The sequence below is a fragment of the Oncorhynchus gorbuscha genome, linkage group LG22 (genome assembly GCF_021184085.1).
Source record: "Oncorhynchus gorbuscha isolate QuinsamMale2020 ecotype Even-year linkage group LG22, OgorEven_v1.0, whole genome shotgun sequence".
NCBI lineage: Eukaryota > Metazoa > Chordata > Actinopteri > Salmoniformes > Salmonidae > Oncorhynchus > Oncorhynchus gorbuscha.
In genome coordinates, this window is record NC_060194.1 from 12,434,500 (window position 1) to 12,449,402 (window position 14,903).

Sequence of the window (14,903 nt, forward strand, 5' to 3'; positions counted from 1 at the left end):
ATGCATTTCTAGGTAACAGGAGGACACAGCCAATTATTGTCCTTAATGTCAATCCAACTTTATTTTGTAGCATTTTCAATTGAGAATGAACAAAAAACACGTTCTCCATGAAACAACACTTAAAATGATGAATGCCATTTAAGCGGTAAAGTATTCTGTTTGGAGTTTTGTGTTTCTAGCAAGTAATACTAAACCAACTGCAACCCAAAAAATATCACATTTGAAGGTTTAAAAAAAAAAAGGCATCTCAAAATGGCAATGTCAGGTCAAGCTTTGAATATACTAGAAGTGGCTATCATATTAAACACTTTGCATGAAGTTAATTATGCAGGTAGTCATAATATACATTATTTTACAAACAAATTGGTCGCTGGTGTAAGTCCACCACATTTCTCAGCCTTTTTAATTTAAAGTCTGTGAATACAATACAAAAATGCAATATCTTTTGTATAACCAAGACGGTACTTAAAAAATGTAAAAATCTTAACCAGACAATATAATCGCGTACTTGTCACATTCAAAAAGCATCTGGCAGTCCAGCTATCTTCAAATTTGTATCTCTTACAATTTTTAACTTACATTTTTGTTTCACAATTTTTAAGCTACAGTACCGGTAAATATTCAAGCTGTCTCAATAGCAGAACTGGAAAACATCTAAAGTTCAGGAAGTTGACGTCTGTAGTATGGCACGGTATTATTCTGGTTTGATGTTCTTTACTCTTGTTCATGGTTGACAAATAGTCCTGCCTCCCATCTCTGAGCCATGGCATTCTTTTTCCTCGGTCCTGGGGAGAGAGATTCTGGGAACTGGAGGAAAGAGTTTCACCTGTAAAACTGCATGCAGTTTCAAGGTGAAAATGGATGGTGATTTATTAAAATGGTTAATGGCAAAATATTATCGGGGAAATGTAATGAGAAGACTTAAACATGAGCACATGCAATGTTATTTAAATGAGTCATTCCGATTTCAATTTCGTGAGCCAATCGGATGACTAAAGCATTTTTCTAGCCTGCTCATGTTTGGCATTTTGACATTACAACGAACAGCACAGGGGAATTGACCAAGCTAGCCTAGTCACCTGAAAATGTGCGTGCATCTGTTTACACATTCTGTTCATCTTGAATTATTGGAGATAGGAGACATACCCTATGGTCACATGACAGGGTGGAGCGGTCCAGCTTTCGAGTCCTTGATGGTGATGAAGGGGAAGACACACATTTCAATGGCACTTCTGAAAAAGAGAGAAACCAATTAATACTCATACATTCATATGCGTAGAGACCTATCATGAATTTAGACTAATTGGGCATGAGACGCTCAGTATATCCTAAGTATGCTATAAGTTTAAGGCAGGTAAGATGAAAAGATCAGCTGTTGAGTCAGACAAATACCACTAATGATGCAATGAAAACACAACACCCCTACAAACCACAAACTCTTTTCCATAACGACCACGTGTACGTGTTCCTTCCATCCCTCTCCTCACCCCTACCTGGGCTCGAACCAGGGACCCTCTGCACACATCGACAAGTCAACCTTGGAGCACCGTTACCCATCGCTCCACAAAAGCTGCGGCCCTTGCAGAGCAAGGGAAACGGCTATTTCAAGGTCTCGGAGCGAGATCTGTCACCGAATTAAACGCTATTAGCGTGCACCCTGATAACTAGTTAGCCATTTCACAACGGTTACACATGCACATCATTAATCAGCACATACCTGCTTTATCAAAGCTCAGGTTATCAAGGAGGTTTGGGGACACCAGGACGGTGTCGTACTTCTCTCTGGTCTGCATCTGGCTCTTCTGCCTCCTCCACTCCTCCTCCCTCTGCTTCACCATCTTAATCTCCTGGTCCACCAGGGACATGGAGCTCCGCGAGCGCAGCTTGAAGAAGGGGTTGTTGACAAATGTGCTCTCCTGGGTCTCCTGGCAGGAGGCCGAGCTCAGGCAGAACTCGGAGGCACTCCGGATGATCAGGTTGGACGTCTCCAAAATGATGACATTGGCTGACGTCTCCAAGGGCCACTCGCTGTACCTGCTGGGCCCCGGAGATAGCAAGGATCCCCGGGTGCGGTGCCTCGGGCTGGTGGGGTAGGAGTCTGGCTCCAGGATGATGACATTTTGGGCGGTCATCTCATGGTAGGTTGCACCCCTTGGTGTGGGCGATGGGGAGGTGGATATGGAGACGGTTGGGTTCTTTGCGTTGGGAGACCTTAAAGGCCTGCATCCGGGATCACTAGACTCAAACATCTTCCGTTTCTCTTCCACCTCATGGCAAAGGCCTTTGCCGTACTTGCCGGGGTAGAGAGTAGTTGGTCGGGTTTTCGAATGTGCAGATGATTCTCCAGCTTGACCCTGTTTGGCAATCTCTCTCTCACGCCTGAAGTTCTCCTCACGCTCTATGGTCTGTCGTATCTCCCTTTCGACAGGGTTGTCTGAGTCCTCGTAAAGGGACCTGTAGCTGAAGTCATCCATACCGGAGTCTTCTGAACATGGGCTGAACTGAGTGTGTTGAAAGTCACCAAGGGCAAGGCTGTCAATTTCGGGGTCCCTCCTGGGTCGGTCAATGTTCCTGACGGGTGTGTACATGGCGCTGTGACCTCCCTGGCACATCCCATGCTGTCTGACAGTGGGCTGGAGGACCTGGACCTCTCCTTGGGTCTGCTCCTCCATTTGACGCCACTGCTTCCGAGCCCCCTGGAAGTCCACATGCTCTGTACTAATGTTCTTGCTCTTCATTTCTTGTATCACACAGTAGTCTTTAGGAACCTTCTTGTCGGGGTCAGAGCTTGCAGAAGAGCTTGCAGATGTAGAACGACTCACTTTGCGAGTCCTGCCTTGGCTGACCTCTTCTTCATCCTCTGGAATTTTGGATAAGCCCTGGAACTTGCCAGAGGGCATGTCTTGGATCTCGCATTCTGTCGGGCAATCGGGTTGTTCAAGAACGGGTTGTTCAAGAACGCGAGGACTATCTCCAGTTTCACCCATGGCCCCATTCTCTACCTCCCCTGCGACTCTGTCCTTCTCGAGGGCCTCTTGAGCATTTCCATCACAACCTTCCTCCTTGTTGACTGTAGAGGCAAAAGTGGACCTCCACTGGTCGTCAGCCTCGCTGTCTGATGACACGATGGCCATTTCTACCTGGAGACAGTCACTCAGGTCATCTCGGTCAGGGTCGTGACAGGACCCTGTTGAGACATCTGAGGAGACCTCCTCTCGGATGTGCTGCTCCAAGATGGACTCTTGTGTCATCGTCACTTCTGATGGAGAAGAGTTGCCCAGGTGACCTTGTGCAAGCAGGTCTTCCACCTTGCAAACGGGTTCACTACCAAATATACTTGAGGAGTTGAGTAACTGTGTTAGACTGAAATCATTTCGTCCAGTCTCAAAGTTGTGAGTCTCCTCCTCTCTGTTCACCTCACCACTTTCATCATCTTCGTCCGGTTCATCCACTGACGTTTTTAAGTTCTCTTTTGTTCCTCTGTATTCTGCGAAAGGTTCTCGGTCACATTCTTCCTCGCTTTCGCTAAGCAGGTGTCTCTGGTCCTCTGTTTCCCCAGAATCCATTTTATAGTCTGTTAGGTTCGCCATCTCTGAAAGCTGGCTGGTCTCCATGGCTATGGCCCCAGAGTGGGATTCTTTCTCTTGTGGAGTGTCGATAGCACTGCAGCCCTCAATCACTTCATTCCCCTTTATCGTCTTCACTCCAGCTGTGGCTCTCTATGGAAGCCAAATAAAACATTATCAGAGGAGAACCTGTCTTGGTATGAGGTATTTCTATCAGTTTTCTTCCTTCAATGGCTCTTTTTGAAGTGTGGTGGTGAGTAGAATTCTTTACATATTACATCTCAAATTTAAGATTTTTTTTTATTTGACCTTTTTTTAAACAAGAGAATAAGAACCCCTATACCAGCCAGTACCCTCAGTTCGGTGTAAGAATTTAATTCCAAAACACTATATATCAATTTTCTGGAATGTTGGTCAATTAACCTTTTTTGTTTAAAGAACTTATTAAATAGATTGTGTTTTTCCCCATCTAATGATGACACGGGGTTGTTAAATGACAGACATGAATTTGTTTGAAACCTATGACTAGATGGTTTCATTTCAGAGAAACAAACGATCACATTTTGTCGCAAAATGAGATGTATCCACCTCACTCTCACAGAGAAGTGTCCCTGCAAGATTTTACACTGTGGTGGAATCATTGTAATCAAAAGGATAGACTTTTAGATTTCTTCAAAACTTTATTATTTAATTACTGCAGTAATGGAGCTGGTCGGTAATCACCCCTGGAGGTGATCACTGCGAACTCAACGAGCTGGTTCGAGCCACAATTTTATAGCAAAGTCCACAATCCTTAAGTCTACATGACAAACAGATGTATGGAATGGGTCACAAGGTTAAGATTTGTATGAAAGGTATTTATAAGTCACAGCAGACAGTATCTGCTGTAAAAACAGTTCTCATTGTGTAGAGACCAGGGTCTGGTCCCCCACCTCCATACTGCAGCCATCTCCCCCTGGTACCTCAGTACAGAAACATTAACTCATGCTCTGGAATGCAGTATCACCCAAAGACATCGTAAATCTTCTAGAGGCCCATCCTCAGTAGAACATCCACAGATGAGTGTTCTAACAACACCTTATTCTGTTGCATGAAACAGCCATTTGATGCAATAACAGCCGTATCACATAATCTTGTAATTTCTACCATAACTGTGAAATGTGACTCATTTCAGGAAACTAAGCATGTCGCAAGTCACGACTTCACAGGAGGCATTTGAATGTTTAATTTTTTTGTTGTCAAAATGCGTTTCTTTTGGCAGAAATGCCTTCTGGAACATTTGAACTTTCATGTGCCTTAATTACAAAGTTGTATGTCATCTGTAAATACGAATAAAGTTGTTAAATTACGAGCCTAGTTGGTTTAGCCACAGAAAAAGACAGGGACCTTCCCGCTAGCCATGATTGGCAGAGATAATGAATGGGCTGGACATGCTGAGAGATGAGTTTCGGATTGGTCTACCGTGTAGCCTCTGCTGTCTATAAAATGAGCTGCTTGTTATGTGTAATCCTTTCTACTGCAGTTTTTTTCCGAAAGATATAACATTAGCCATGGAAAACTGCAAATGTGCGCTCAATAACATTGCTGCCCTGAATTTATCAGGCGCTATCGACAAAGGTCAGTGGGGAAAAGTTGGACTACTTTCAGGAGGACGATTCTTATGGCATTGCACACGGTCAGTGTGAACTAGAGTGACTTGACACAATGAGCCAAGCAAGCTGTATAAACAAAACAGAAAGGATACAGGACCTCTTATTTGATGAAAGTGGTTGCAGTCTGTCGTGAAGCGTTCATCCATGTATATGGGTAAGAGATATTAGTTTGAGACATTATACGTTTCTAATTTTGTCAAAGTTGTTTTCATTGCAAGTTAAAGCTCACTATTAGCTAGCTAGGTAACGTTAGGTGGTTGGCTATCTAGCTAACATTATGTGTATCTGTGTAGTAATATTATCTCAGAAAGCCAATTACATTACTACTTATAGCCTAATGTTAGCTAATGAACCAGCTGACATTTAACCTATTGGCTATCTATAACAATTGGTTTGTATTGCTAGTACTCTATGGGTTGGGTTTATAGTTCATTGTTTAGCTAACTAGCTACATGTCTAAACAAAAGACTCCACTTCGCCAGATGATTGCATGACCCATCAAGTTATCCAGGAGTGTCTGACTGTGATTACGGCCATCTATTGTATAATAATGCTAAAATATTTGTATCTGGAATTTGTCTTTCAGTAGAGCACATCTGACTATCCTCCACCAGTCATACAAGGAGAATGGTCTAATTGCCTCCCATCAAAAAGAGAGCTTACACTTGAAACATGAGGACTTGTGAACTTCAACAACTACGCAAATCTCGTGACAAAAACAGTGGTGTGACGTCTCTACAAGGAATCGATGACAACACTTGGTATGTAAAAGCATAAACAACACATTTGATTATTTAATTTACCTCCAACATGATTGGCACTACTTTTGTTGATCTCACATTATTTGTGTATTTTCCAGAGGTACGCATACTTGGGCTGTCTTCCTTCAGGAATCTGTGGCGAAAATTGCTGCTCCACATCTCAAGCACTTAAATTTTTACCTTTACTTAGCCAGGCAAGTCAGGTAAGAACAGATTCTTATTTTCAATGACGGCCTGGGAACAGTGGGTTAACTGCCTGTTCAGGGGCAGAACGACAGATTTGTACCTTGTCAGCTCAGGGGTTTGAACTCACAGGGATTGTGAAGGGCAGCACTGTGACAGGGGTAAACATCCCACAGCTGGTTGGACTGGAGGATGGTACGGTGCTGGTGGAAAGCTACGGCTGGCAACAACACTCCGTACTTCAGGCCGCTGCCACAGATCAAGCAGTACCAGCACTTCAGGTGAATATCATTTTCATTGCATTGTATGAGGTCATTCTTGTTATCTAAACTTGAACTGATGTTATGCAAGGTTGTAATTTCTTCTCATTTTGTTTTGTTATTTCCTGTTTTCCAGCTTTGATGCTCTGGTGCCTGGTGTTGTCGCCAAGGAGCTTTCAGACTCAGTCGAAACCAGGTTTTAGCTGCTGTGCAATGCTGACATCCTTCCTCCCATAGATGGTCTGCCTGTTCAAGTACTACCTGGACTGGACACAGCTTGACAAATGTATATTTATGAAATGGGCTCTCCAAATATTCATGTGTGGTTAGGACAGACCAGTTCATCACCGGGGGCTTGTTCCCAGTCATCAACACTATCTGCAGTGCCTCTATTCACATAACTCTCTCCTAACACACACGCCATATGTTACTCCTACTATTTATTTTGTTATCCTGCTGCTCAGCCACTTTACCCCTGATTGTATGCATATAACTACCTCGTCTATTACCAGTATCACTGATATCGTTATTGATATTGTTCTTGTACATACGGTATATTATTTTATTCTTTCTCTACAAGCATTGACACTTATTTTTTTATTTATATTGACACTATCTAATTTTGATACTGCTAATATGCAAGTAACCATTTCGCTGCACCGTTTACACCTTCTGTAGAGACCTATCCACTTTGCAAGATCTGGCTCTGGGTTATAGAATTTCTTTCACATGACCCATCAATTTAGACAAGTGTGTCTGGGTAAGCGTCATCTAATATTTTTATCTGGACACTTTCTGTTTACCTGGAATTTGTACTTATTGTGGGCTACTACTTTTACCACTTTTAGTCATAATCTTTACTACACTACTCACTGTTTACCACATGACCTCACATGTGAATCCTTAAAGAGATGGGTGGGGCTGGTTTAAGAGGGTGTGAACAATGCTGAATGGGTGTAGACAAAGAGCTCTCCAGTTGGTGTACCAAAAATATTCAAGAGCCATTTTCTCAAAAGTGGGGTTACAAGTTTATCAACTTTCAAAGCAGAATTACTTTCCCATTGTTCCTCAAATGCAATGTATAATATACCATTTTGTAGCTCTGTGTCTCTGCTTTTATCCAATATGAAAAAAAATCAAATTTTGATACATTAGACCGACTCAAGGCGATCGGTCACAAATGTGACAAATATTTGAAGTTTTTTAATTTAATTTTTAAAACTGTACAACTGATACATTTGAGACATAAATAATATGAGATCTGGATTCTGGTCAAACGTAGGGCACTATATTTGGAATAGGGTGCCATTTGGGAGGATCCCTAACTTTTAACCAAACTTAAGGCTAGATTTATGATGTGTTGAATTTATATGTTAAATATACAGTATTTGAATATTCCATTCCAGCTAAACAATGTGTATATATAGTGTTTCGCTACAAAACCAATTGTAATGCACATCTAAAAGCTATGAATAAATATCTAGGACACCCACTGGGCACGAACGTCAATTCAACGTCTATTCCACGTGGAAACAACATTGATTCAACCAGTGTGTGCCCAGTGGGTAGTAATATTTTACACACACATAAAGCTACCTATAAACATACACTTCTGATTGGTGGATATAGCGTTTTGGATGTAAACTCTTCAAAGACCTCCTTATAGGTAGTATAACACCCACAATTGGTTAAGACTTTGGTTCTCTGTGATATGACACCAGAGTTTCACCATGCCACTTTCATTTCATCAAAGCATTGTCTTCACGTTGGTGCTCACCGAGGGTGGGAGGAAATCTTTTGATAGCATAAGTCACGATGAGAAGTGCTGCAAACTGAGCATGGCATCGCTCTAAGTGGGTTAGAATTAGCATGATTTCCTTCGTTTCTCAGCCAAGCATGTTATTCTGCCAGGGATAACACGGGGATGTCAAAGAATATGCAGCTGACGATTTTTTTTTTTAAGGTGTCTTTAGATTGACATTTGGACGAGGTTTTCATGCAAAACATGCATGCTATGAAATATGGTAACCAGACCATTTTCTGTGACCCTTAATTTCAGTTGACATGTGATTGAAACTGACTGTGTGGGGATGTAAAGCAAATACACACAATTCAGCCTACACAGAACCCCCCTTCTCACACACACACACACACACACACACACACACACACACACACACACACACACACACACACACACACACACACACACACACACACACACACACACACACACACACACACACACACACACACACACACACACACACACACACACACACACACACACACACACACACACACACACACACACGATAGTCCTAACCATCATACAGTATATATCGCTAAGACAACATGTATTGCACAGTGAATACACCCACACACCAATACTGCCAATTCGCACCATTGAATTTGGCATGGGCTACCGTCCACCAGTTAACAGCAATTATTTTTCAAGTCAAGCTGCGTAGCGTGTATATTGCCTAAGATATGTGAAAGCTTGGAGACCACATACAGTGGGGAGAACAAGTATTTGATACACTGCCGATTTTGCAGGTTTTCCTACTTACAAACCATGTAGAGGTCTGTAATTTTTATCATACGTACACATCAACTGTGAGAGACGGAATCTAAAACAAAAATCCAGAAAATCACATTGTATGATTTTTAAGTAATTAATTTGCATTTTATTGCATGACATAAGTATTTGATCACCTACCAACCAGTAAGAATTCTGGCTCTGACAGACCTGTTAGTTTTTCTTTAAGAAGACCTCCTGTTCTCCACTCATTACCTGTATTAACTGCACCTGTTTGAACTCGTTACCTGTATAAAAGACACCTGTCCACACACTCAATCAAACAGACTCCAACCACTCCACAATGGCCAAGACCAGAGAGCTGTGTAAGGACATCAGGGTAAAATTGTAGACCTGCACAAGGCTGGGATGGGCTACAGGACAATATGCAAACAGCTTGGTGAGAAGGCAACAACTGTTGGCGCAATTATTAGAAAATGGAAGAAGTTCAAGATGACGGTCAATCACCCTCGGTCTGGGGCTCCATGCAAGATATCACCTCGTGGGGCATCAATGATCATGAGGAAGGTGAGGGATCAGCCCAGAACTACACGGCAGGACCTGGTCAATGACCTGAAGAGAGCTGGGACCACAGTCTCAAAGAAAACCATTAGTAACACACTACGCAGTCATGGATTAAAATCCTGCAGCGCACGCAAGGTCCCCCTGCTCAAGCCAGCGCATGTCCAGGCCCGACTGAAGTTTGCCAATGACCATCTGGATGATCCAGAGGAGGAATGGGAGAAGGTCATGTGGTCTGATGAGACATAAATAGAGCTTTTTGGTCTAAACTCCACTCGCTGTGTTTGGAGGAAGAAGGATGAGTACAACCCCAAGAACACCATCCCAACCGTGAAGCATGGAGGTGGAAACATCATTCTTTGGGGATGCTTTTCTGCAAAGGGGACAGGACGACTGCACTGTATTGAGGGGAGGATGGATGGGGCCATGTATCGCGAGTCTTGGCCAACAACCCCCTTCCCTCAGTAAAAGCATTGAAGATGGGTCGTGGCTGGGTCTTCCAGCATGACAACGACCCGAAACACACAGCCAGGGCAACTAAGGAGTGGCTCCGTAAGAAGCATCTCAAGGTCCTGGAGTGGCCTAGCCAGTCTCCAGACCTGAACCCAATAGAAAATCTTTGGAGGGACCTGAAAGTCCGTATTGCCTACAGGAAACGTATAATCTCTGTAATTGCAAACAAAGTACCAAATATACCAAATGTACCAAATATTAAGTTCTGCTTTTCTGATGTATCAAATACTTATGTCATGCAATAAAATGCAAATGAATTACTTAAAAATCATACAATGTGATTTTCTGGACTTTTGTTTTAGATTCCGTCTCTCACAGTTGAAGTAAACCTATGATAAAAATTACAGACCTCTACATGCTTTGTAAGTAGGCAAACCTGCAAAATCTGCAGTGTATCAAATATTTGTTCTCCCCACTGTATATGCTAAGAATCAACTGTTGCTTTATCTGGAGAGAAAAAAATACATACAATTAAGGCTGTGTGTGTGTGTTTGTGCTCATGTGGGCCTGTGTACTGTGACTGTAATGGTGTTTGGCAGAGAACAGAATAAACCCATCTGAAAGAACAAATTGGATGCATTATGTATGGTCTAAATACCTCGCCCCCACCATTTCGGGTTGTTCCCCATAGCGTTTGAACATCGGGTCCTGGTACTGCAGAACAGGGAATCAGTACGTTCGAGCCCTCAGGGCATCCAGCCCAGCCTCCATCCACAACCCTGTGCTAAGACCTGGATTCAACCTGTAACAGTAATTCATCCATAATGCGGTATCAATCTTATAGCCGATCGTTGGAGTGGTTACTTTGCCTGTACAGTTTCCAGTGGGAAGCTCTCAACTTGCCATAGTTCTGCTTCTCCAATCTCCAGTGCACCACCATACAGTACATGCTGTTCCTCGCTAATTGCTGTCAAGCACATCTACTGGTGTCTCTTGACTGCGTTATGGTTGGAGATCAAGTCCACTGGATGTGAATCTCATATTCATGAGCCAACATACTGTATATAAATATAGCTTTGGAACGGTTGCCTAGAAACTTGCTGATATGAAAATCCAAGCCCTCCTGGGGACAGCTTGTACAGTGTACAATCTTTCATCCTCTGGGTCAAATTACATGCACATATGGCAGTGTTAAATGTTCAGCTCTCTGCCATAACTGTGATGCCTTGATTTATCAGATGGACCAGATTTATCTGGAAAGATATAGCAGGGATGGGTGTTGAAAAGTAGCGTAGCCTAAACTATACACACACCATCAATAAATGTACATTTTACTGAATAGCCGTTAATAATTGTGAATGTTGTAAAGTATGGTCGAAAAAAAAGGAATGAGGAGGAAATCATGGTTCTTTTGGTGTTTTGCAGTCGGTCAAATTACAACAGGCCTAGGGCTGGCAACCCATTTCACCTTCACCGTCATATATCTTTGTGTGTCCATGTCATGTGTACTGTTATATAATGACCACAAGGCCCATGGTATGAACCTGTAGGCTACACATCACAACTGATAGGAAAATGGAGTCTTCTCTCTGCACAGCCTTTGATTATCTGCAGACACAACAAAGATGACATCAACAGGTTACAGCAAGATGACCTACCTGTTATCCTGTTGTGTGTGTGTGTGTGTGTGTGTGTGTGTGTGTGTGTGTGTGTGTGTGTGTGTGTGTGTGTGTGTGTGTGTGTGTGTGTGTGTGTGTGTGTGTGTGTGGGGGTGGGGGTGGGGGGGGGGGGGGGGGTGGAAATACAACTAAAAGATTACTTGATTATTAAGAATAAGGAGACCCCCCCCCCAACATCCTCTCCCTTAAGCCATATTTTCCTAGGATACCCAACCAACGGGAAAAAGAACCGTCATTTGCAGTGATAGGATGTGAAAGAAAATATCTTTATCAGAATGAATGCTTTTATGATAATAAATGTGTAAAATATCTTAATGTAAAGTTACTATTTTCTTCTTCATAAAGGCAAACCACCTGTTATATGGCTGAGTACCAATAATAGTTAGGATGTCAGCTCCAAAAGTCACACTGCGCAAATTACAGACGTTTCAAACATTCTGCAACGGGAATGTAGATAGATAGTAAATGCAGGCAAATGCCCAGAATCGTGACAGATAATCTCACGTAGTATACCCTAGCCGAGCAAAATCCATGCGGTTGATGTACTCATCCAGCCCTTGCGCATGCTGCCAATATTTTTTTTTGTCCATGGCGAAAATATGCAGCATATGGATATATTAAATATCTGGTACCTACCAGCAGTCTCCAACAGAGCAACCAGAAGGATATCATCTCCAATTTACCCAGGCGCCTACATATTATTTGAACTACACTGACAAGTGGAGAACTCAACCATGCGGCCACCCGTCGCGAGTAATTCAGGTTTGATTTGGAGAGTGAACATATTTGCGTTTCTGTGGGTGTGTGTGGTGGGTCTCGGTTGGAATCATCGATCTGCATGGCAAACTTGTCTGAAGTTAACTAGAGCAGACGCGATAAGTATTGGCATAAACGCCACTGAAAGGCATTGAATCACACGCGACCCCGGCTCTTCTCTCATAGCATCCTCCCTAGTCCCCAATCACATAGATACGTTGGGTGCGCATGCATCGACTTCTGCAGCGTCTAGCTATCGCCCCCAGGCTCCATCTCTTTCAGGGACCAGCTATTGAGCGTTTGATTTTGCCCACGCACTTTTTGAAACACTAGTCGATTTTCATGACCAAGGTCACTGTTGCTCTCCGAATTATTAGTTAACTGATTGATTATTTATTGTGGTCCTTCGTCTTCTACCTTCAGCTGACAAAATGTTACACATTATATACACTCTTTCTCTGACATGTGAGTGAACCATCTCTGTCTGGTTTTGTCCATACATTTCGTTCCTATGACCATGTCTCTCGGGCTGTCGGGGTTGTGGTATTAATATGATGTAGCTACAGGTGGAAAATTAGAACATCTGTAAACCTTTCCAGGAGAAATCCGCGTCAGCTGTTTCAAAGATAAACCAGAACTGAGGGGCACCAGTGAAGCCTCGGGTGATGACATGTATTTAAGACACAGAGATAAACCAGAACTGAGGGGCACCAGTGAAGCCTCGGGTGATGACATGTATTTAAGACACAGAGATAAACCAGAACTGAGGGGCACCAGTGAAGCCTCGGGTGATGACATGTATTTAAGACACAGAGATAAACCAGAACTGAGGGGCACCAGTGAAGCCTCGGGTGATGACATGTATTTAAGACACAGAGATAAACCAGAACTGAGGGGCACCAGTGAAGCCTCGGGTGATGACATGTATTTAAGACACAGAGATAAACCAGAACTGAGGGGCACCAGTGAAGCCTCGGGTGATGACATGTATTTAAGACACAGAGATAAACCAGAACTGAGGGGCACCAGTGAAGCCTCGGGTGATGACATGTATTTAAGACACAGTTGACTCACTGCCATTCAAAAGCCATTCAAATCTGGATAAATTATGGATTTTTAAGCAAGGTGGATTCTCTTCTGTGCCCAATATTTGGGATCCATTGTTCACTTTGGACACTTTGTGATAAACGAGGCATTAAAGGTGTTAGTTAATTAAAATCAGAAGATAACCCCCAGAACCACCATATCTACATACATACAGAAGAGATCCCCCCAAAACCACCGTATCTATCACATACATACAAACACAGAAAATCTATACAACACACAGTTAGTTCTATTTGCCCAAATTCGTTAAAATGATATACCCCTTATATATCCCTATCTTTTGTAATGAGAATGCCCGTAAACTGGAACCTTTTGGTTCCCAAGTGACATTCCATCTGTGCAAAATACCTGAAACTGTATGTCAGAGTAGCTTTCAAAAGCTCTTCCCTCAACTCACAACAACTTGGCTCAACCCTCCACCCAGAAATAAAAAACCTATAAAGCGAATAAATAATAATTCAAAAATAAACTCCCTTCAGTCTTAAACCAGTGGTACACTTGACAACCTCTCCAGTGTGTGCAGGAAAGTGCAGTGCTGCTGTGAGTGTTTCTACAGTTGAATCCACCCTCTTGTGTTTTCTCCTAAACTCAGCTTGCTCACTGGAGCAGAGATTTGTTTCTATCCACTTCACCCACACACTGAAGCAACAACAAGATCAGAATCGACCAAATATCAATAACACAAGTTATTTATGTTTAAGCATAGCTCTCTCCCTCTCTACCATTTTGTCTCTTTGTATCTTTCATTTTTTCTCTCTCTTTCCCTGTTTTTCTTTGTCTCTATCAATCTTTCTCACTCTTTTTGTATTTACTCAATACTCTGAACAGTTAACCATTTCTACAAAACTGTGAAGTAATTTAATGAACTTCCTACTTTGGTCACTGTCTCTAAAGTGCCTGTATTGATTCTCAGCCTGATGCTGAAAAACTAGGTCATGACCAAACGTCATAGATACAAAGTGAGTGTTGTGTTGCTGCTCTCTTACCTCTCAGGGAGTTTCCAAGGTGATCCGGGTTTGGGCTGGTCCAGTGGTGGAGTGATGAAGTGGAGTGTGCTTGTCTATATATGTCTGACAAACAAACACACACACACACACACAACACAATACGCCACAGCGGCAGGCAGTGACACAAATCGGGTACGTGGGAATCAACCAATCACAAAACAGCAGTTTTGGTGACAGTTGTTACACACACATACTATTTGATGTGGTGTTACAGGCATGTCACCAACAGCTGGGATAAATACAAAAACTTCCCACACAGCCTCCTACACAGCTAGTTGTTAGCTACTCCTCCACACAGCCTCCTACACAGCTAGCTGAGCTACTCCTGTCAAGGATTTTGAATGGTAGAATTGTCACAAAATTTAATGAATATGGATTT

General features: G+C 42.6%; 1 protein-coding gene and 1 long non-coding RNA gene across 5 annotated transcripts; one reads left to right on the forward strand and one right to left on the reverse strand.

Moving 5' to 3' along the window:
• Positions 1-33: 33 nt before the first annotated feature.
• On the reverse strand, positions 34-14,580 carry LOC124009884. Of its 4 annotated transcripts, none has more exons than XM_046322108.1 (4): positions 14,504-14,580; positions 1,718-3,719; positions 1,147-1,232; positions 34-807 (listed from the first exon to the last, which is right to left on the reverse strand). In XM_046322108.1, the coding sequence occupies exons 2-4, from the start codon at positions 3,612-3,614 to the stop codon at positions 715-717; spliced, it is 2,076 nt and encodes a 691-aa protein (XP_046178064.1). In that variant the 5' UTR covers positions 3,615-3,719; positions 14,504-14,580; the 3' UTR covers positions 34-714. The 4 variants fall into 4 exon arrangements, with proteins under 4 accessions (XP_046178064.1, XP_046178061.1, XP_046178062.1 ...); XM_046322105.1 differs by lacking the exon at positions 14,504-14,580 and adding an exon at positions 12,291-12,658; XM_046322106.1 differs by lacking the exon at positions 14,504-14,580 and adding an exon at positions 12,291-12,658 and having other exon boundaries at positions 34-834; positions 1,080-1,232.
• Positions 5,108-6,183, forward strand: LOC124009886. Its single transcript, XR_006834330.1, has 3 exons — positions 5,108-5,372; positions 5,805-5,979; positions 6,078-6,183. It is a non-coding gene; the product is annotated as an uncharacterized LOC124009886 (long non-coding RNA).
• Positions 14,581-14,903: the final 323 nt, after the last annotated feature.